The sequence below is a fragment of the Nansenia antarctica genome, assembly GCF_963989245.1.
Source record: "Nansenia antarctica genome assembly, chromosome: 4".
Lineage (NCBI taxonomy): Eukaryota > Metazoa > Chordata > Actinopteri > Argentiniformes > Microstomatidae > Nansenia > Nansenia antarctica.
In genome coordinates, this window is record NC_137689.1 from 43,453,707 (window position 1) to 43,475,925 (window position 22,219).

Sequence of the window (22,219 nt, forward strand, 5' to 3'; positions counted from 1 at the left end):
TCGACCCCTTGATTATAAAGCAGCTTCAGATCAATATGAGCCACAGATACACAGATAAGGTGGCAAATCTCTCAGCAGGTCTGTTCTGCCTCCCTCCCCTCCCTCCCCTCCATCCCCCATCCCCTCTTTTTCTTTTTCTCTTAAACCCGAACATGAGAAGGCCCATAATTGACTGTGATCCGTCCTTCCATTAGAATAAAAGGGAGATCGATAGCACCATTTCTTTCATTACGGTCTTTCTTTTTGTTCAGCTGCAACTGACATGCACAATGAGTGAAGAAAGTTCATTCGACGGCATTTCTTTCTGCGTTTATGGGTCTTTTGTACCTCCACTGAAGCGTGGGTGACCTCCTCATATTGTGATAATGACGGGTTGACCTTTATCAGGTGTTTCAAAAAGAGCTGGACTTCAGTCAGCGTTAGCATGGATGATTCAGAGTGAGCCTGCAGTGGCACCCACTGCCCATGACTCGGGCTTCCATGTATCTCCATAATAATAATAATAATAATAATAATAATAATAATAATAATAATAATAATAATAATACATTAGACTTATATAGCGCTTTTCTAGACACTCAAAGGCGCTTTACAAACTGAAAAAATTGAGTAGTCATAATAAAAAGAAACAACACCTGGCGTCCTCTGCACAAGGAAATGGGCTAGTGACTGTGCTGTGGTAGATGTCTGGCGTTCTTCCAACCCCTCCGTGAGAGAATTCACTTGTTTCTCATCTCGACACAGATCATTCTCTTGCATAGAATATATTTTTATATCCAAACACCTATATGTGACAGCTTAGTGTATTTGGAGTTACCTGGCACAAAACAGAAATACGTCAAATCAGTCTTCAAACTATTTCTGACCTAAAAGTCAGATTCTCTTTTTTTTAGCTAACATTCAACTTGAAGATTTGAAGTACCCACTCGTTATTTTTCCGAACAGTTTTACGTTAATTAAATAAGTATAATCTATCAACAAAATGAGCTTGTTTGTCATGCTTTTTCCGATGCGCTTGAGGGGGTGGGCTGAAATAACATGTATGCTTGGGTGTGATTGGCTGCTCGGTCAAGGGGTGGGGACACAAAGGGCGCCGTGTTTCAATGTTTTCATTGAGAATGTATTTCGAGTTTGTACATCGATGAACACTGCTTAGCTCAATGAATTGTTCAGTAATGACTGAAGGCACAAAGAAAGTCCCCAAGAAACGAAACTTTACTAGGACAACATACGGATTTCACGGGATCAACATACCACAACACATTCTGCTTTTGGGTAAGTAGCCTACACTCCTTTGTTTGTTTGTGTTGGGTTAGCCGCGTTAGCTAGCTAACATTAGCTAGTATGTTCTGTGTCGTCGTATTGGTTTTTTAAAGACTTTCTAAAACAATCGCATAGCACATGCTGTTCTTATAAGTTGTGTTGTTGCTACTGTGTACAGTTAGTTAACTGTTTTTCTTTTGTTACTTGGGTTGGGCTAGCCGTGTTAGCTAGCTAGCATTAGCTAGTTTTTTTTTTTTTTTTAATGTTCAGAACAACTTCATGCTGTGCCTGGCCTTGCCCTCCACCTCCTGATTGCCTGAGTTACCAGCACTTCAGGTCATGTATTCACTGTGATATATTCACTGTCATGTACCGTATTTTCCGCACTATAAGGCGCACTTAAAAGTCCAAAAAAAAAAAAAAAAACGACAGTGCGCCTTATAATCCGGTGCGCCTTATATATGGATCAAAATGTAAAAATTACATGACCAATATTTTTTTTTTAATAATAATAAAATGTTTCAGTACGACTGGTAAACTACAAAGCCGCACCGCTTGCAGCATTACGGTAATTAGTAAACGACGGCCGCCATCTTGGAATCTCCGCGAATGCTATGCTATTGTTATGCTATCATGTGCTCTGAATGGATGCCGTACTCACCCAACTGTTCAATTCGGACACTCACACCGCTTGCAGCATTACGGTAATCAGTAAACACCGGTGTTGTGCTTACTCACAGTCCCACACCACAAGACCCCAAGTAAAGAAGACTAAACAGAGTTTCCGAGGGAACAAAGTGAGATTCTTTGTGCTTTCAACTTGAAGTTTTAAAGTACCCACTCGATATAATAAACAACAGTTTAACGATCACTAAACACTTATCATTTGTGTATTGGATTCATTATTCTCGTTTGCCGGAGGCTACCGGTAAGGGAGGGTTGATTTGTAAACATACTTTCGTTTTAGCTCGTGTTCAAAAGCAAGAACTGTGTGTTCATCTAGTTATGTGTAGTTATGTGTTTTTAGCATGTCGATGTTCTCCCAGTATGTTGTCATGTTATTAAAATACAGTTTAGACCTTCGTAGCTATGTGTTTTGTTAGCTGTTAGCCGCTAGCAGCGTTTGTTGTGGTTTGGTCAGATTCACTTTTCTCCCATTCAGTGTTTGAGATGAACCAACATTCAAATACGCCTGTCGTGTTCAATCTTTCTCTGATTTGAATGTATGACACATCATTTGAAAGCTTACAATCTGTAGTTTAAGCATGTGTAAAAACTGAAAAAGTACGTTGCACATTTCACCAGGAGCTGTCACATATTGGTTGTTGGTTATAATTGTATAGCCTATTGGTTGTTTTCTGGTGTTGTTTTGCTCTGTTTGTAGTCTACTTGATGTATTTTTATCAGCTGTTAAATCACCACAGCGGTTAATCCACTAATAGAGATAATAGCAGATTGAAAATGCTTGTAGCTAACTACTCTATATCTCGTGGTTGCAGCTATTGCGAATTGCTATTCACGCGAGTCAGCTGTGAATCACCGCAGGTCCTTGACGCTTGTTGCAAAAATGGATGACGAACGGCTGATACTTGAGGTGGAAAAATATATATTTTTGACAGTGGAGCAGGTAGAACGTTGATGGTGACAACGCTCAGGTGGAGCTTGGACAACGGGAAGTTGACACAACACCGATGGAGAGGTGACGCAACGCAGTAGGTGGAGCTTGGGCGTAACGCAACCCCAGTCAAACGTTTGACTGCAGTATCTATTCTATGCGCCTTATAATCCGGTGCGCCTTATAATCCGGTGCGCCTTGTGTATGAAAACAATTCTAAAATAGGCCATTCATTGAAGGTGCGCCTTATAATCCGGTGCGCCTTATAGTGCGGAAAATACGGTATTACCTATTTCATTTTATGAACATGGTATGGCGGTAATATAATTTCATTTATTATGGGCAATAATTTAATGTATTGTCTTCTGTCTGTTGCAGCTTTGATGCTCAGAGACCTGGCGTGGTTATGGCCAGGGAATACAACGACGCAGAACCAGTCGAGTTTCAGCTACTGAAACGCACTGATGTCAAGCCCCCCAGAGGTGATCTTCCTGTGCAAGCCCCACCCGGACTTGACGTGGACAGACAGAAGTATCTCTTTGACAAGATCAGAGAATTCTGCTCTGATGAGGCAAAAGACACCACATGCCCGTGCCCACCAGACTCCACAGCGCCTCAGAACAAGGCACCTCAGAAAAAGGCACCTCGGAACAAGACTGTCCGTTTGTAGCGGAAGGAGAAACACGCGGGAGGAATGCAGGAATTGCACACTACCTGACTACTTGAGAAATACCTGAACACTTTCATTTTCATCTTGTTGAACTTTGCACAGCATGTTACTGTTTACACTTTATACACTTTATGTTACACTTTATTACTTATCATTACTTATTTACTAGTGTTTGCACAGCATGTTACACTAGTGATTGCACTTTAATTCTGCTGTAGTGCGACTACCATCACGTATCACTTTATTACTTATCATTACTTATTTTACTTATTTACTTGAGATTATTGTGATGGTATTGTTGTGATTATGTACCTTGCTGCAAAGCTAATGTTGAAGAACCACAGCCACAAAGATTTGTATTATTGTGTACTGTAAAATAAATTCTGATTCTGATTCAAGACTTTTTTGTATCATTAAAAGAATAATAGTTACAACAATCATAAAGCCTCCATAATGATAAGCTGGCTAATTAGCTTAGGTAATACCTTGCTAGGTAATAATGTTAGCTATAGCTATCTGACCCAGTGACTAACACTGACAGATATTGACAGCTGACAGCTGTCAACCTAGAGGGGGTGTGGTTGGGGGTGGGGTTAACCAGACATTATTACCGCCCATTGTGAAGGTGAGAAAGAATAACATTTTTGAAGGGCATTTTCTCAGCATTGTGATTTCAGGGTCAGCAACTTTCAAATACTCATGTCGTCTTCAATTTGTTTCCGATTTCAATGTATGATACATAATTTGAAAGCTTACAATCTGTAGTTTAAGCACATGTAAAAAACAGAAAAATTATTTTGCCCCCAGGTAGCTCTTTTCATTGTCTGCTGTCACATATGATAAGACATCTTAAGAGAGAAGTGTTACTTAAAGATCTTAACCATCTTCTCAGACATAGAGCTGAATTCCTCATTCATAGAGCTGGACAAAACCATTACTTGCACAGTACACAGCCAAGCCATTTACTAGCCTCAAAACTTAAAACCAACGAACAACTAGCAAACATCTCTTCAATTAAATCTTCTACAGGTACTTTGTGCACTGATCCAGCAGAGGTTAACAATAACTTCTGGGCATTCTACTCGGCTTTATATACTTCTGAGATTGAATATAATGAGCAAGCCGTTAGTTCCTTCTTGAACCCCTTACAGCTCCCCCAGCTTTCCCAGAATGACTCCCTTGATTTAGATTATCCTATTACCTTTCCTATTAGATCTCCTGTTATCTGAACTTCAGAAAGCTCTTTCATGCATGAACAAAGGCAAGTCACCAGGGTTAGACGGTTTACCACCTGAATTTGATCTGGCTATATAGCTATAATTTCCTTGCACTTGAAAAGGGTAAGGACTCGACTGATTGCGGAAGTTATCGCCTTTTGTCAATTTTAAATACAGATACTAAACTGTATGCCAAAGTTCTAGCCTCACGACTGGAACCATTTATGACTACCTTAGTGCATGAAGACCAAACAGGCTTCATTAAAAGTCGCCTTGCCTCAGACAATGTTCGCCGCCTTCTCCATATTATTGACTCTTCGAATACTTCTGACTCATCAAATGCTATTCTCTCACTTGATGCTGAGAAAGCCTTTGATCGTCTCGAGTGGCACTTTTTATGGGCGGTTTAACGCTATATGGGCTTTGGAGATCATTATGTAGCTATGATAAAATTACTATAGTCCAACCTGACAGCAATGGTTCTGACATGCTCTAAACAACTCCCAATATCCCACAGCTCGTGCCAGGGTTACCCTCTCTCTCCTCTGCTGTTTGCCCTATCTCTTGAACCTGTGGCCCAGGCCGTTCGCCAGTCACCCATGATCCTATTACGGTCCACAACACCAAACATCACATATCTCTGTATGCTGATGATATCCTTCTTTTTATTCAGAATATCCCCCAGTCGCTTCCCTACCTTCTAAATATCTTTAATAATTTTAGCAGAATTTCGGGTTACAAAATTAACTGGGGAAAATCAGCACTATTGCCACTTAATGCCTCAGCTAGACAGCTAGATATCCCACTAAACATCCCAGTGGTCCAGAATCTTAAATATCTAGGTATCACTATCTACCCCTCAATTTTAAACACAGTATCAATTAATTATAAGAATAAATTCCAAGAAGTTGGAAAACTTCAGCCCTCACATTTCATTCCCGTATCTCAGTTATTAAAATTAATATTCTTCCACGAATAAACCTTTTTAGTTCCAAGGATTAAGGTTAAGGTTAGAGTTAGGGTTATAATCCTTGCGATCGTCCTGGCTCGTAGGGCCTAACCCTAACCCTAACAAATTACTAAACCAAGGGAACTAATTACTAAACCAAGGGAACGAATTACTAAACCGAGGGAACGGATTACTAAACCGAGGGAACAGATTTACTACATCGAGGGAACGGATTCACACATCCAATCATTTTTTTATACCATTTGACCCCAGGGGGGCTCCGTGGGTTTCCAACCCTGTCAGCAAAATAATGACAGCTCAGATTTGGCCTGCTTTTGATTTTTTACCCAGGTACAATTTTGTTGGCCCAGGTACAACTTTGTTCTCTGGGAGTGAAGTGCCCAGTTGTTGCCTAATGCTAGCTTGCAAAATCATTTTGTAGCTACTTTCTGCAAAAGATTCCCTCATGCTTTCCGAACTAGGAACGCCTGCTCTCACCCCTATAATGTTTTAACGGTGGAAGAGGTTGAGCGGATGCAATATGGAACAAGTAATTAGACGTGTAGTATCTGTGTTTATGCATTTTTTATTATTATTGTAATAATATTTCCAACTGTAATGCAGCTCAATGGCATATACATTCCCAGAACTACCCAACGGGGAATAATTCTGTTCACTCCTGAGAGAAACCTAGTGCAGAGCAAAAAAAAACTGGAAAAATGTATTAATAATATTGTGATTACCTGAAAGTGCTGTACCTGAACGCTACTCTATCTTTAGGGCCTGGAGGTGTGTGTGTGTGTGTGTGTGTGTGTGTGCTTGTGCGTCTGTGTGTGTGTGTGTGTGTGTGTGTGTGTGTGTGTGTGTGTGTATGAGTGTGCATGTGCGTGTGCGTGTGCGTATGTGTGTGTGTGTGTGCGCGTGCGTGTGCGTGCGTTCATGTGTGTGTGTGGGAGGGGGGGGGTTGAAGTACACCCTTACTTACTGTACTCTCTACATTTGAAATGTCAACAGAGCATAAAATGATCTGTGTCGGTCTCTTGGGCACGTCGCGAAACCGTTTGCTTGCCCGCATATCTCATACAGTACAGAGTTATGCATATTTCATAAGGCTTAGAATGGGAATTGCATCCATTCTGTTTTATTAGCATTTTAATCCCTCTGCTGCAGCCTCGCTACATTTGCCTTTCTCTCCGCCGCTGACTGTCTGTGTAGAGACTTCACACACATTACCCCCCCACCTTTCCACACCTCCAACCTCTCCATCTAAGAGAGGTGTGGTCTTCTCTGTGCATCAGTCGGTAGAGCATGGCGTTAAAATAAAAAAACGCCTCGGTTGGGGGTTTGATTCCCGCTGGGACCATAAATACTGAAACATGTTTGCACTCACTGCAATGTAAGTCGCTTTGAATAAAAGTGTCAGCTAAATGGGATATATGATTATTATATTAAGAGACTCCAAAGAGGAAAAATATTGAGAAGGGACAAAGAGATAGGGTGTTTGGATGATACATGGTGGGTATGGGTGTACTGTATTGTGTGTTCATTCTGTGGGGTCCTATAAATAGCCGTACCACTAAAACAAATGCAGCCCTATAGAACAAGTCAGGTATTGTTCTGCTGTGTTGCAGCAGTCTGTGTATCAGCATATTGTAGCAGTGATCTCTGATATCATTCATCTACTTCTGTTTGTTTTCATGGTTCATCATTACCAAACAAATAGTCTGGTATGAAAAACACTCACCTTGTAACGGAGTGTGTTTGGATGTTTCCTCTGAAGTAATGGCTTACTTCAAAGGAGAGTCTGTTGTCAAGTTTGTAAAGCCTTTTTTTTTCTTTTTTTCTTGAATATCTATGCAGAAGATGAAAGCCTCTCTATGAATTCAAATTTAATTTGTTCACTCATCCATTAAAATGGTTTCCCTCTCCCCTGTCCCTGCATCTCTCTCTCTCTCTCTCTCTCTCTCTCTCTCTCTCTCTCTCTCTCTCTCTCTCTCTCTCTCTCTCTCTCTCTCTCTCTTTCTCTTGGGTGAAGCTGAAAGCAGGCTGGCAAATTGGAACTCCAGTGTTGAATGACAATGAGAGAAATAAAATTAAAATAAAAAACATATTGGGGGCACTGTGAAGTTAAGCAATCAAATTAAAAAAGTTATTATGTTGAAATGAGGGATACCGCTCTCTGATGTGACTGTCTCCATCTGGAAGCCCTGAGAGAGGGAGAGAGAGATAGGGGGGAGGGGGGGAGTGAGAGGGAGAGAGAGAGGGAGAGATAGAGGGAGAGGGAGAGGGAGAGAGAGAGGGAGAGAGAGAGGGAGAGGGAGAGGGAGAGGGAGAGAGAGAGTGAGCGAGAGCGAAAGAGAGAGTGAGAGAGAGCGAGAGAGAGAGAGAGAGAGAGAGGGCAACACTTTATTTGGATAGTCCCAAATAGATTAACCCTAACCCTAACCTTAACACTCAATCAGCCATGAGGGTGAAAAAAAGGGGTATATCTTTGCACTCGATCAAATTTCAGGACTCTCCTTTCATGACCTTTCCTAGATATGTGCGTTCTACCACTCAGTATCCTTACATTTTCAATATCACTTCAGGATAAGCTAATATAGAGCTATTTTGCAGTTTTTCTGTGTAGGAAGCAGGCTAATTTACAAGCGGCCAACTAGTGGTCGTTGTGTGTAAATAGCAGGTAAGCATTGTAAAGAGTATGGTCATTTGACCCCCAAGGTGGCTCTTATAGTCACGGCGGTTCTACTGTTAACTTAAACTAACTTTAACTAACCCTAGCAAGCTGACTCGTGGGGGGGGGCTTGTTATAGCTGTGCTAATATTGAGCTGTTTAGCCAGGCCATTCTCAGACTCTGGAGAGATGCTGATACTCCTCAGGTACTGGCTGCCCCAAGGACACTCGCTGGCTCTGGCTGGAGGAGTTGTCAAAGGCCCAAATATACTGGTGGTCCTCCATGTGCCGCTAAAACAGCACCGACCCGCCGAGGCATGGACTCTACAAGACCCCTGGAGGTGTCCTCTGGCAACAGAACATTAGCAGCAGATCCTTCAAGTCCTGTAGGGTCCTTCAAGTCCAGGAGCTGCACTGGATCGGACTTGGTCAGTCCAGCACATCCCACAAATGCTAATTCGTATTTGTGGTTTGTCCCTCCTCGGACCACTGTCGGTAGGTACTCACCGCTGCTGAATAGGAGCACCCGACAAGCCTTGCCTTTTCAGAGATGCTAGTCCGACCCAATCGTCTGGCCATAACAAACTGGCCCGTGTCAAAGTCCCTCAGGTCTTTACTCCTGCCCATTTCTCCTCCACCCAAGGAGAAAGGGGTGGGAAAGGAAAGGGATTCAAAGTTTGTCATTGCACAGAGTACAACGAAACACACGTATGCTCTAGAGGGGGCATCTAGGCAAGGGGGTCACAGCCATTGAAGGCGATTAGGAGTTCAATGCCTTGCTCAGGGACACTTCCACACGTGGCCCACTGGGGATTCGCACCGCGAGCTACCGACTTTGTGATCATTAAACGCTGGCTCTACCGGCTGAGCCACAGCCGCTAACTAGAACTGACTGTCCACTTGCTCCCTGATATATCCCACCCCTTGACTGGTAACAAGATAATCCATGTTAATGTAGACCCTGTTCTTCATCCTTTGTGTGTGTGTGTGTGTGTGTGTGTGTGTGTGTGTGCGTTCGCGTGTGCGTGGGCATGGGTGTGGGTGTACGTGTGAGTGTGTTTGTATGTATGTGTGTGTGTGTGTGTGTGTGCGTGTGTGATATGGGCCAATGCTGTTGATAGCTCATTGTGCCAAATTGAGCTTCATCTGAGAATTAGCTTGCTGTACTCAGCAGCAGAGAGTATCCTGACGTCAGCAGCATTGCAGCATTGAGAAAATCTGAGTTAATTAAGCTTTTGCTGTGGTTTGCACAAATAATAAGCAATAAGCTGACTACTAATTAACCTTTCAAAAACTGCTTCCATTCAGGGCTGTAAGTGATATTTAGGAGTACAGTATGTCTCTATTTTCATTGTACCTCGAGGCATGACTAATAGCACTGCCATATGGTTATGATGTATGACATCATATTTTTGCCTTAACCGTGTTTACTAAGCAGCATGAAAGGCTAAACAATGCCTTTTCAGTTTTTCTCCATTGTATACACACACAGAAATGTGCACACGTCTGAAAACGTGAAGCTTGTGTATCAACAAGACTGTATCAAGACAATTCCATTGTTTTCACTTGAATAGAAATTCAGAATCACAAGTTTGCAAAACTAGCACAAATCGCATCGTTTAGAACACTTTGTTCAGATGGAAAACACTGGCCTTCAAAAATGCCACACCCTAATTACTAATTACCAATTGGTCTCACTCACTTCTCACCTGTAACTCAATAGGCTAAACACTTTGATCATGTGAGCATAAAAGAGGCCTCAGGTGACCTGCTCCGTAAGAGATATTCATATGGCTGTGTGGATCATATATATATAGAGAGATATTCATATGGCTGTGTGGATCATTTTGATGGAAAGAATCCGTTTTGAGAAGAGATTTGGGAGTTTTGACAAAATGGTTAACTCTTTTCAGTGCAGTTCACTGCATGTGTGTACAGCCTCTGTTAGAGCTGTAGTTGATGCCGACTGGACTGAACAACTTCAGGAGGATTCCTCACTGAAAAGATATATGTGCTATGGAGATTATTACACACATGGTTAGACTTGTTGGTAATCTTTATGATTAATTCCTTTTTTGTTCATAAATATTTTTTTTGCGAAAAACAATTGATTATTTCCATAATGCATTAAAATAGCACATTTCCATAATATTCCCATTATGAGGACAGAGTTAACAGCCATGAACATTTCCCAGCCCCTTGGGTCCCCTTGAGGTTCCATATCAGTCATCGCCTGAGACAGCAAATGTTAAACTAACAGAGAGACACAACCACCAATAAGGCACTGGTTTAGTCAGGACACTTGCGTTAGTTAACTATTTAGTGCATGAAGATGGCAATACATTTAAGCTTGGCATAATTGGATGGCTTCGCTTTATGGAGCTCCCTACCTAAATGACCACAACATAATAAAATGAAAAATTAATAAAATATGGTAGGGAGCCCATGACTTATCAAACACACACCCCCCTCCCCCCCCCCTACTTACAGAGCCACAGAGCAGGTGGAGGCTGGGGTAGTGGGGGGAGGCTGGGGTGGTGGGTGGAGGCTGGGGTAGTGGGTGGAGGCTGGAGTGGTGGGTGGAGGCTGGGGTAGTGGGAGGAGGCTGGGGTGGTGGGTGGAGGCTGGGGTGGTGGGTGGAGGCTGGGGTGGTGGGGTGGTGGGTGGAGGCTGGGGTGGTGGGTGGAGGCTGGGGTAGTGGGAGGAGGCTGGGGTGGTGGGAGGAGGCTGGGGTGGTGGGTGGAGGCTGGGGTGGTGGGAGGAGGCTGGGGTGGTGGGTGGAGGCTGGGGTTGTGGGAGGAGGCTGGGGTTGTGGGAGGAGGCTGGGGTAGTGAGTGGGGTGGTGGGTGGAGGCTGGGGTGGTGGGAGGAGGCTGGGGTAGTGGGTGAAAGCTGGAGTCGTGAGTGGGGTGGTGGGTTGAGGCTGGGATGGTGGGTGGAGGCTGGGGTAGTGGGTGGGGTGGTGGGTGGAGGCTGGTGTGGTGGGTAGGATGACATAAACTCTCTCCTACAGCCATGTCACACCTGCTGAATGCTTTGGAGGAGTGACCCTTGAATGTGATAGTTTTTGCCTGTTACAAAAGTTGAAGTGTTCTAAACATGCAGTGTGAATGCGCTAAACATGCAGCAAGATGTTCATAACGATGTTCCTTTTTTTTTGCTATTAGCAGCTGTTTTGCACAGATATAGAGTGATATTCTCCGGTATTTGAGGTGTATCAACATTCAAATAACATTCATTCATTTTCTTCAACTATTACTACTAATTACTACTACTACATATTTCAATGTATGACACATCATTTGAAAGCTTACAATCTGCACATTCATAATCTGAAAAATAAATGAAAAAATGACCCTGCCCTACTTTTTAACCTCTGTCACATTTGTGCATATGTGTGAACCAGCTGTGCTGTCGCTGACAGCTGCCCCACTGACTGAGAGCCCTACCTGAACTAACACTATGCTCCACAAAGGGAGGCTTCTTCTGAGGTTGCTGTTTTAAATAGATGTCGAGATGACTACAGAATACTGATCAAGGAGAAAGGTCCTGTCTATTCTGTCTTTATTGTATACATTTATTTGTATAAAGGACTTTGTTGACACCAGGGGGAGGCTGGTGGCGGTAGAAATTCGGAGGTTAGGCTCAGTCATGCATGGAACAGCATGGGGAATGGTATCAAACACGTGTGTCTTTGAGGCAGCAAACGTTAAACTGACAGCGTTTGATACAATTCCTCACATTCCTGCACAATAAGCCCATTCTCGCGCTTCTGACTCCACCAGCCTCTCCTGGTAGACAGGAGCTGAATCACCTTTACATTTTAACAGTTGAGCAGACAACTCAACACTACATTTTGCGCACGTGAACGAGTGTCTAGTCCCACCGTTTAACGCCCAGTTGAGTATAAATGGTAGGGTTGGGTACCGAAAATCGGTACCGGTATATACCGGTTACTTTACATTCGGTATATACCGTACCGAATTGCAAAGGAGATTTCGGTACCTCATTTCGGTACTTTTCTATCTCGCCCCCTGGTGTCCGGTGTCATGCAACAGTCAACTGGTGACTCGTGACGTCACATCGCCTGTTAAATTTCCACTCAGTGCGTGTCGTGGTAGTAGTGAGCTGAGCAGTTGTGTTACGAGTTAAGAAGAGTGAGTGAAAGCATATATACTAAATTATTATATTATCTGAATTGTATTATTATTATTATTATTATTATTATTATTATCATAATCATATTATCTAATTTCGCTAGCTAGCCTAGCTACGAGGTCACCGAGAATGCCGAAGGCCCTAATGAAGCAGCGTTCTAAAGTGTGGCTGCATTTCACCCGACTCGACGAAAACAACGCGGAGTGCTCAAAATGCTTAAAATCATTCGCACTTTATCGCTATTATGGCGATGTGCTGTGCCTATGGTGTTCCTCAGTCCAGCGGCAGTCAAATGCCGGTAGATCCGTGTCTTGCTCTCTCAGCACCGCTTCCTGGTTGACGACTCCCGTTGACAGCGGGGGGAGAGAAACGTTTTACCAGGGAATTCGCTCCGCGCTGTGTCGTTCAGTTTCAGGTAAAGTGACGTGAAAACAATATTTGTTTACTTTATGTTTATAAATCTGTGCCATTAGACAATTATGTCAAAAAAAAAAAAAGGCAAAATGACAATAAAAAAGTCAAGAGAGGTGTCGTATTTTGCCAGAGAAGGCAAATATGCTGATCTTTTTGCAAAAGAATTGCTGAGGTGGGAGTTTTATTTTTATATATTTTTTATTTGAGTGTATATTTAACTGTAATATTATATATATGTATATTGTGCCTCAGTCAGCAGGAGTTTTATTTTCATTTATTTTAATTTGAGTGTATATTTAACTAATATATATTGTGCCTCAGCAATAAAAAAGTGAAAAGCTGTTTAATGTTGTCGACCGTGTTATTATTATATATATATGTCATTTTTAAAAATCAAAAGTACCGAATGAAGTACCGTTTCGGTACCGGTACCGTTTTTAAAGTATCGGTTAGGTACCGGTACCGGATAAAACCCAAACGATACCCAACAGTGAATCGCCCTAATTAATATTCATCCATACTGTCTGCATGACGACAATGAAGGCGAATCCAGACAGAAACGCTAAAAAAGACATTTCACACAGTGACATTCTGCGCAACAGTTCTGCGCAACGAACATGTGAAACTGCACTCATATCTGACCGACTGAGGCATTGAAAAGAGCATCGTTACGGCAAACGGTAATTTGTACTACTGTTTTGTCCTAATTTTATAACATCCAAGTATTGTTTAATAATTACAGAAATAATTAAATATGATTCCTGATTAAACTGCATCACATATTTGAGGGGTTCCTTTGCAAAAACAGATATCTCAATTTGTATGTTTTGGTTTATAGTAATGATCTGACTTTTCTTTTAAAAAATCTGCGTTGTTGAAAATCAATGTCACATTGCTAGTCAACTAACACAGCTTGTTTTGTGAGCCTGCTAACAATGTAAAGTAGTGTTATAGTTAATTAGGTAGCAGTGGGGATTACTCACCCAATCCATTACGTTGCAGTATTTTGGCTTGACTAGTGAGTTTGTGTTGTGATTCTCAACAACGTTGAAACTTCGTTTCAAAAGAAAAGTCTGAACATTTTGATTGGTTGCCGATATGCGGACCAAAAAGACTAGAACCAACAGCAGAGCCAAGTAGGGGGTGGGGGGGGGCGGCCGCCCTGGGCCCACTATTCACTGGGGCCCACCATTGACAAGGGGGTTCTTGACGGCCAAGTTCACCTGTTTGTATTGTCAATTCCGCCCGTCATAGTACCACCTCAGCAGGGCCCCCCGTCACTCTGAGGAGAGAAGATTTTACTGTCGCGCCGATATTTAATACACCTAGCCTGTCTGTTGTAGGCCTATTTGCTTCCCTCGCTGTCTTTTTGTAAAACAAAAAGAAATAGTACTATAAAAAAAAAAGACTCAAGATGAGCATTTGAATTGAAATTGATCATTAACGTACCATCATTAACGTATTATGACGCGTACGCGACATGGACCATAATAAGCTATAAATGCGGTGCATGCCCAAGCCCTTTAATAAAAAGCATTTAAATGTTTGTCTCTCAGTGTGTTTGATCATTTTGGTTTAAAACCGCTGCCCTGCTGTACATATCTGTCCCATTCTGCTCATGGCAAAGCTGCCAAGCAGTCAGCTTGCCTCGCGTTTGCGCTCTGTGATTCCGAGTAGTTACAGTACGTGCAGGCCTGAACTGAACATGGTAATTTTGATAGGCAAAGAAGCTGGCTGTGAATCAGTTTATCCATAGACACGCATGCGCTGCGCAGGGTTGCCAGATAGGGTGGGTTACCGCCGAATGGGCTACTGGATTTAGTGGTTATAGACTGGTTAGGCTGTAATTTGTCAATCCCATCTGGCAACCCTGCATGCGCGACACTACAAGCTTTTTTTTTTTTTTTTTTTTTTTTCCAGATTTTATCCCTTTTTCACCCAATTTGGTATCCAATTGAACCCAACCTAGCATCCAATTATCCCCTGCCTATTGCGTAGGATCCGCCGCACGACCCCGTGGCCGGCAGCCCCAGAGGAGATCGCCAGGCAGACTAGCTGACTGGCTCCTCAAGCCCAGCACCGTTATTCCGGCACCCCCGGGGGCGCTGTTGTCCGGAAATAGTCCTATACCGCCCTCTGGAGCGGCCGCTCAATATGCCACTCCCTGTGTGCCTCGGCCATATCCGGATCTGGCGAGACCGGGATTCGATCCCAGTCCCCGGTGGGCAGCTTGCACTAGTGGCTAGTGCTTAGACCGCTACGCCACCGCGGGGCACGGTAAGCATTTGAATTTTTAGCGGCACTTGACTGTTACGTTTCTCTAAAGGTTCTGTATGTATACCATAGTGTCGGGTCCAGGTGCGGTGTAAGTAAACAATGAGACGGAGATGTAATAAAATAAAGACTCTCTTTACTGAGACGTATAGTTCGCAGGTACAAACATAAACTTTCAGACGGAACAACAAAAAGGGGAGCAGTAGGGCTCAGCACGTATGCAATAATAACTAAGGAACTGAGGTCAATAATAAAGTACACGGAAACTAAAGTTTGAGCAAAGGGCTCCAAAGGAGGTACAAGGTTTCAAACAAAGTCAAGGCTCAATCACGTTCCGAGTAACGGATACGTGAAGTGGTAATACGTACACAGGATACTGAAGCATTCCAAACGGGGTAACACAAGTGATCGACTGACAAGGGAACAGGGAAAAGGGACACACCTAAATAGCCACATACAAACATACAACAGGTGACCGGTATTAGCAATTAGTTCCAATAAAGTCCAGCCACCAGTAGGTGGTGTCGGAGAGTCGGAGACTCCCCTGGTGACACTTGACAGTTCACCTCATCGCCATCGTCACACTGTCAATATGAGTGATATTAATTCAATAGAATCTTTGCGTTCGGTGCCATTTTCTCTGAGGACATTATTTTAAGGAAAAAATATCTATATTTCAAGAGAACGTCCAACTCCTGAACTTGCCATATCAAGAGTTTCGTTCGTCACTTTCATGGTAGCACATACGAAAAACATACTAGCTGGCTGCCCAAAGGTTAGCAAACTGTTGTTGACCATGTCTCTTTTTTTCTACTGAACACAGTCTGTACATACAAAGTCTGTACATACAAATAAGATACATACAAATAAGGTAGGACATTGTGCTATTTTTTAGCTTTTTTGTACTGTAGCTGCTCCGGTTGGTTTGGTCCGCTCTAGCCTCAATTTGGTGTAGTAAGTTTATGATCAGAGTTTAGGCCTACGTTTGTGTGAGAGAGAGTTAGGACCACCGAGGTGTGTGTGTGTGCGTGTGTGTGTGTGTGTGTGTGTGTGTGTGTGCGTGCGTGCGTGCAAGAGAATTAGGTCATGCTGCCGAATATTCAAAATGTAGGTCAAAAAAAGGTCACCGCTAGCCACTGGTACAGTCATAGGGCCCACTACAAGGTCCCGCCCCCCCTGCAATGAACCATTAGCTCTGCCCCTGATTAGAACGTGTCACATATGGATACAGATGATGGAGACAAAGCCTTGAGAGTGTCTGTTATTGACTATTGATCGCTGGTCAGAATTTAGAATGAAAGGTCAGGGTAGGACTGCAGTGAGATATCATGATCGATGTGGTGCTCCAGTATCTGAGGCTCTACAATGACCACAATCACAGTTCTCAGTTGGCTGCACTGCAATTCATTCGTCTTTTCCATTCATACTGTGCTACAATCAACTTTCGGATCCAATCGAAGAAACAGAGAGAAAAAGTTTTCCAGACAAACTTAGAACTCAAACTCCACTATAACACTTCCAAATCTTCCAAACTCCTTATCTCCCAAACTCCAACTCTGCTGTTGAGGTGCCGAGTGAGAGTCGAAGGAGACAACTAGATAGAGGGGGAGAAAAAGCGAGACTGAGAGAGAGGGTAGAGAGAACTTATCTGCTTTGTTTTCCCTGCTCTGAATGACAATGAGGTCTGTTGGCATTCACTGCCCTGCTCCTCCAGCTTCTCTGGGTTTCAGCTTGCACCACCAGCATCATTTCCATGCTTTTCCTTCTACCCTCCCGTCCCCTGACCCTCTTCTCTCATCTCAATTTGTTAATACGCAGCCAAGCCCCCATCACCAAATCCTCTACCCCTCTGAGCATACGCCTGGGCCCTGGGGGTCGTACGGCGGTGCCCAAACACCATTAGTGTGAGCGAAGCCATGTCAAGCAGGGGGGAAGTCGATAAGCAGAACCCGAAACAGTAGCAGGCCTGCGCCACTCCACTCTGAACATCTGAGAACAGGCAGCCTGCTACCTGCCTGCTGCCTTCCTGCCTGCCTGCCTGCCTACGCCAGGGCCGGGAGCTTTCTGGGATCCCTGAGGGGCCCCCGAGGAGAGGGGGGGGGGCAGAATAAGGTAGAGGAACGGAAGAGGGAAGAACAGAAAAAGGGAAGAGGAAAGGTACAGCCAGAGGTATATGAGGAGAGAGCGAACAGAAGAGCTACTGTACCATACGGGGGGGAAATGAGAAATTAGAGAAAATGAGAAATTAGACTGCTACAGAATATTCACATTCACTTCTGAGGATGGAGGATGTTTATTCTAGGCACACGTTGCAGATGTTGTTGTCTTATTGTCACATGGTCAACGCCACGGCATGATGCCACATCCCAGCAGTGGTCAGATTGTGCTTGACACAGTTTCTGACCAAGCTCTGACCCAGATGACCCACAGGAGTCCCAGAGGTCCAGGAGTCATGCTGTTTCTGACCCTTCAAGGGTTAAAATGGATCTGGAGCGCATGTGTTCCACATTCTGGCCAGATGTGCCTACGAGAGGCCGTGCCCTTGAAGTGTCCACTCTGTCCACTAACTCTACCTCGCACATGGCTCCTCCACAACCTACTCCTTTAACAACCAGCACAAACAGGTTTAGAGAATACCGTTGCTCTCTGAGGCAGCTTTTAAAAGATTCATAGGGTATAAAGTTTACTGCCGTAGCAGTGTTTTATATAAGCTGTGATAGATCACACAAAATAGGTTGCTCTTGAGAAAGACCGGTAATATACTGTTACATTGTAAACTATACGTTGCCACTCTCAGTGACAATTATGTCTCATCAAGTAACCTTGCATTCACTTGCACACATTGGAGGCATACTAGGGGGGATATTTGTAAGTAATCTGTTACTACATTGTAAGTACCTTATATCGAAACAGTTTATCGTTGGATTTTTATTTGATTGTAGTCCCCAGTGAATTTACAGGATAACTACAATTCCCCAAAGTAATGCAATAATAATAATAATAATAATAATAATACATTAGACTTAAATAGTGCTTTTCTAGACACTCAAAGACGCTTTACAAACTGAAAAGATCGAGTAGTAATAGTAAAAAGAAACAAAAAACAAATAAAAGAAAGTATAGGGGTCTAATTGTATAATTACAAAGTGTCTTTGTAGGACAATCTCCTCTGTATACTGCAATTACACCTAGATTTCGGACCGAGAAGCGGCGAACAAGCAACGCCAGCGTCCTCTCTCAACTGGCATAGGGGGAACATGTACGGTAATGTCATGTTATTCCCCTTGGGGCCTGGCATGCCACACTAGTACTGTTGCTCATGTGAGAAAGACATACAGTACGTGAACCCTCTCCACATGTTTTAAATCTAAGCCCCATCCGCCCTCCACTCCCATTCCTGCACTTCAAACACGCCTCGGGGGAGAGGCCTGAGAAAACACTGGATTACAACAGGCCTTTTGTCAGGACTGCCACAGAGTCCCCAGCCAGCTTGGAAAGAGACAGAAAGTTTATTTCCTCGATTTGTTTTAAAGTTGCCTCTGTTCAGTTTTTTTCTTCCATTGTTTTTTTTTAATCTTCCAACCCATATCTCTTCTGTTTCCTTTCCTCTGTTAATCTTTCCCTCTCTTCCTCTCTGCATCTTTTAGTTGTATGCTATTTAACTGTTCCCATTGGTCTCCTCCGCAGTGCTTTCAGATTCTCATATACAGTACTCGCTGCTCACGTCCTATCTGGTGTGGTTGTGTGTGTGCGCTGCCAAAATGTTATCGATTATTAAAAAAGACTGAAAGAGTCTGAGCGATGTACTGTAGCAAAGGCTCCTCTCTAACTTCTGGTATCTGTCTGGTATCTCCTCTGCTGATTTCCCTCCTATTTATCCCCCTTCCCTCTTACCTCACCTCCTTTTCTCTACTCTTATAAAACTCCTCTCATATACATATGCGTTATATAGCGTTATCTCTTTCGCCTTTCCCTGCCGTCTCTTGAGGTCTGTCTCTTTTACTTGGCTAACCAACCCAACTCTCTCCAACTGTCTTCTTCCGCCTCTTTCTCCCTCTTCTCTTTCAGCCTGTCCTCTCCTCAATCTCCTCAATTCTTTCTTCTTTCTGCTTATTCCTGCTTATCCCCCCCCCCCCCCTTCCACACACCACACACACTCTTCCCTCTAACCCCCTCACCCCTTCTCTCCTTCTCTCCGTCCCTGTGTACAGGAGTGGGTGACAGCCACAGCACTGCTAATCTCCCTGGACAGGCTCAACACCTTCGGAGACGAGTTCTTCAAGGACGCCAAGGTGCTGCGCTCCTACTTCTACGCCATCTCTGATGTCTCCGTGGGTGGCAGGTAACAGACACCTGACACACATTGCCCCTCAGAGGCCCTGTCTCCTCCATGCATTCTCCCTCCCAAAAAAAACCGTCTGAGACCTGAAGGAAACACTCACTCCTTTTTTTATCTCTCTTCCACACATTGCACCTCAGAGTTTAACCTTGTGTTGTCTTCTGGGGAATTGTGGTCACACAGAGAACTTGATATTAGCCCCCCCCCACCCCCCCACACACACACAAGGTTTGGTATTTACCTATGATTGATTTTTCTTTTCTTTCCTTGTTTTTCTCAACAACAAGAACAGCACAGCTCGGAATTATTTGATAGATTCTGCAACACGTATTGCGAACACTGCACATTCCTTCACACTTATTTTCCTGTTTACAGGATAAAACAGACAGAACTCGACAACAAGCTCAGTCCTGGACAGCAAGATTGATAGAACATCCTGCCATCTGCCAAGTTTCCCACTTGAAATGGAACAAACCTAAATAATCTTCCCTCTGTCCCTGTTCCTTGGGCATATTCTTCACAGTAATGAGAAGAGACATGACTAGAAGTACAATGTGTTCGTTGCCACTGTCGAATGTAGTAGACGGTTAAGTACTTGAGATGAAGTCTTCATGGGCAGCGTAAACGTGATCTGACACCTGTCATAAGCACTTATGTTCATATCAGCATGGCAAATGACCCAACAATGTCATGTCACCTCAGGGAGCATGCAAGACAGACAGCATGTTTGTCTAGTAACACGCTAACAAGTTAATTTGGCCAATTCTCACACAGACTTGTCATAACGGGGTCCAAGAAGGTGACATGTTGTTTTCATGGTCTCGTGCCATATGTTGACTTCAACAGCCCAGCAGTAACACACCCATCCATTACTCATCAAAGACACTTCATGAGCTACCCCGTAAACTAGCGATGCACAGGTTGACTTATGACCCGCTGTCCCCTGTGGCTGTATCCCCAGGCCAGGCGAGTGGGCCGGTTTGGGGTAATGACTGATTGTGTGAACGAAGTTACATTGTGTTTTTTCCTTTCATTATTTTTTATCTGGCATTAGTGCGTAAGCCTAAGCATGAGGGCATAATACACGCCAATTGCCGGGCGCTTTAGGGAACTTGAGCAGAAAAAAACGTTAATCCACTGAGGCAAAAAGGTCAGTGTCGTAGTTTAATTCAATAAGTGAAAAGCTGTGAAACAAACAGCTGAACCGCGCGTCACTACCGCACACCGCTAACTGTCTAGGACTAGTTCGAGACGACTTGTCGAGAACTTTTGGAGTTTGAATCTTTCATTTCTTTCTTTCAGCTCTTTCTCCTCGCTCTCGACGAAGGCGGTCGCATTTTCTCTCTCTCCCCCCACACTGTCTCGTCTTGTCTGCCTTGGAGCTCATCCTTGCATTGTCTTTTTTGAAACTATCTGAGCAAACATGGAATTGATAAGCTGGTCTCTCAACGCAATTGACAAAACATTTTCTACAAGAACCGCAGGCTCGGGGGAACCTGTTTGCCCAGATGGCACTTTCGCCGCCGGCTACATGATGGACTCGTGGGAGAAATGGAGGGTCCTTGCAATTCTCTCCCTAGAGGACATCGAAGACATCCACCTATTTGGATTCATGATAACAGGACATCTGCTAATTGACCCCACCCCATCCCCCCGCCTTCACGCACCCCACCCCATCCCCCCGCCTTCACGCACCCCACCCCATCCTCCCGCCATCCCCCCGCCACCCCCCCCTGCTGCTGTGTCTCATGATGTTTCTCCCCCCCCCCCCCCCCATTTTCTTTTCCGCATTCTATGACGAGAGCAAGATGGCCGTGCCTCTGTTCGGCAGCTTAGTCACCTTGGCTCTCACTTCTGTTTCTCATTGTCTAATCATTGATGTTTCAAATTATATGTAAAGCACCCTGTGCATTCGTGCTGAGAAGGGTGCTATATAAATAACGTTTTACTTACTTACTTACTTACTTACTATCTCTGAGCTTCACGTGCTTCAATAGCCAGCACAGACTAATGACAGCTCAGATATGGCACACACCTGTTTTCTACTGACATCCGGATGTGGCCCAGGTACCGCTTTGTTCCCCCCTGTACTGGTCAACCACACGACAACATACTAGATGGCCCAGTTACGACTGGAGGAATGTAATCAGGACCATATTCCACACACCAGAGCTGGCCCAGAGCAAAATCTCCAAATCTGGCCCAGGTCTGGCCCATATATCCATAATGGCAGGAATCTGAACTGAGCCATATGATGTGCCACAGATCTGGCCCAAAAATTGCCGACTGACTGAGTATTGTTGTTTTTGACATAACCTCTGGGTTGACTAGTGACATCTGATATGGGGGTATGGTGGCGGAGTGACTGCTGAGTCTTGTCTCTACGTACGGATGTTATCACAACAACAACAGAAGTAAGGGAGCTCTGTCTAGAGCCGCGAGCATACGTCTGGATGCGGGACAGCTGGCTAATTTTGACAGAGACAGTCGGTGATGAATCCCTCTCTCTCCCATCAGCAGAGTAAACATAGTTAGAAGACCAGGCGCCCCCCCCCCGCCTGCATGCCTCGCGTTAGAGAAGATACAGGGCTTCCACAGAGGTGCCGTATAAACCCGTACATCATTAAATTATGTTTTTGTATAAATT

At 43.9% G+C, this 22,219-nt stretch overlaps 1 protein-coding gene across 1 annotated transcript in view; it reads left to right on the forward strand.

Annotated features, from left to right (window-relative positions):
• The window catches only part of lamc3 (laminin, gamma 3), a gene marked incomplete at both ends in the record, with an annotated part of 146,832 nt that overhangs the window by 22,713 nt on the left and 101,900 nt on the right, over positions 1-22,219 (forward strand). Inside the window, 1 exon segment of the mRNA XM_080529363.1 lies at positions 19,445-19,575. Coding sequence (XP_080385489.1) covers positions 19,445-19,575 — 131 coding nt within the window.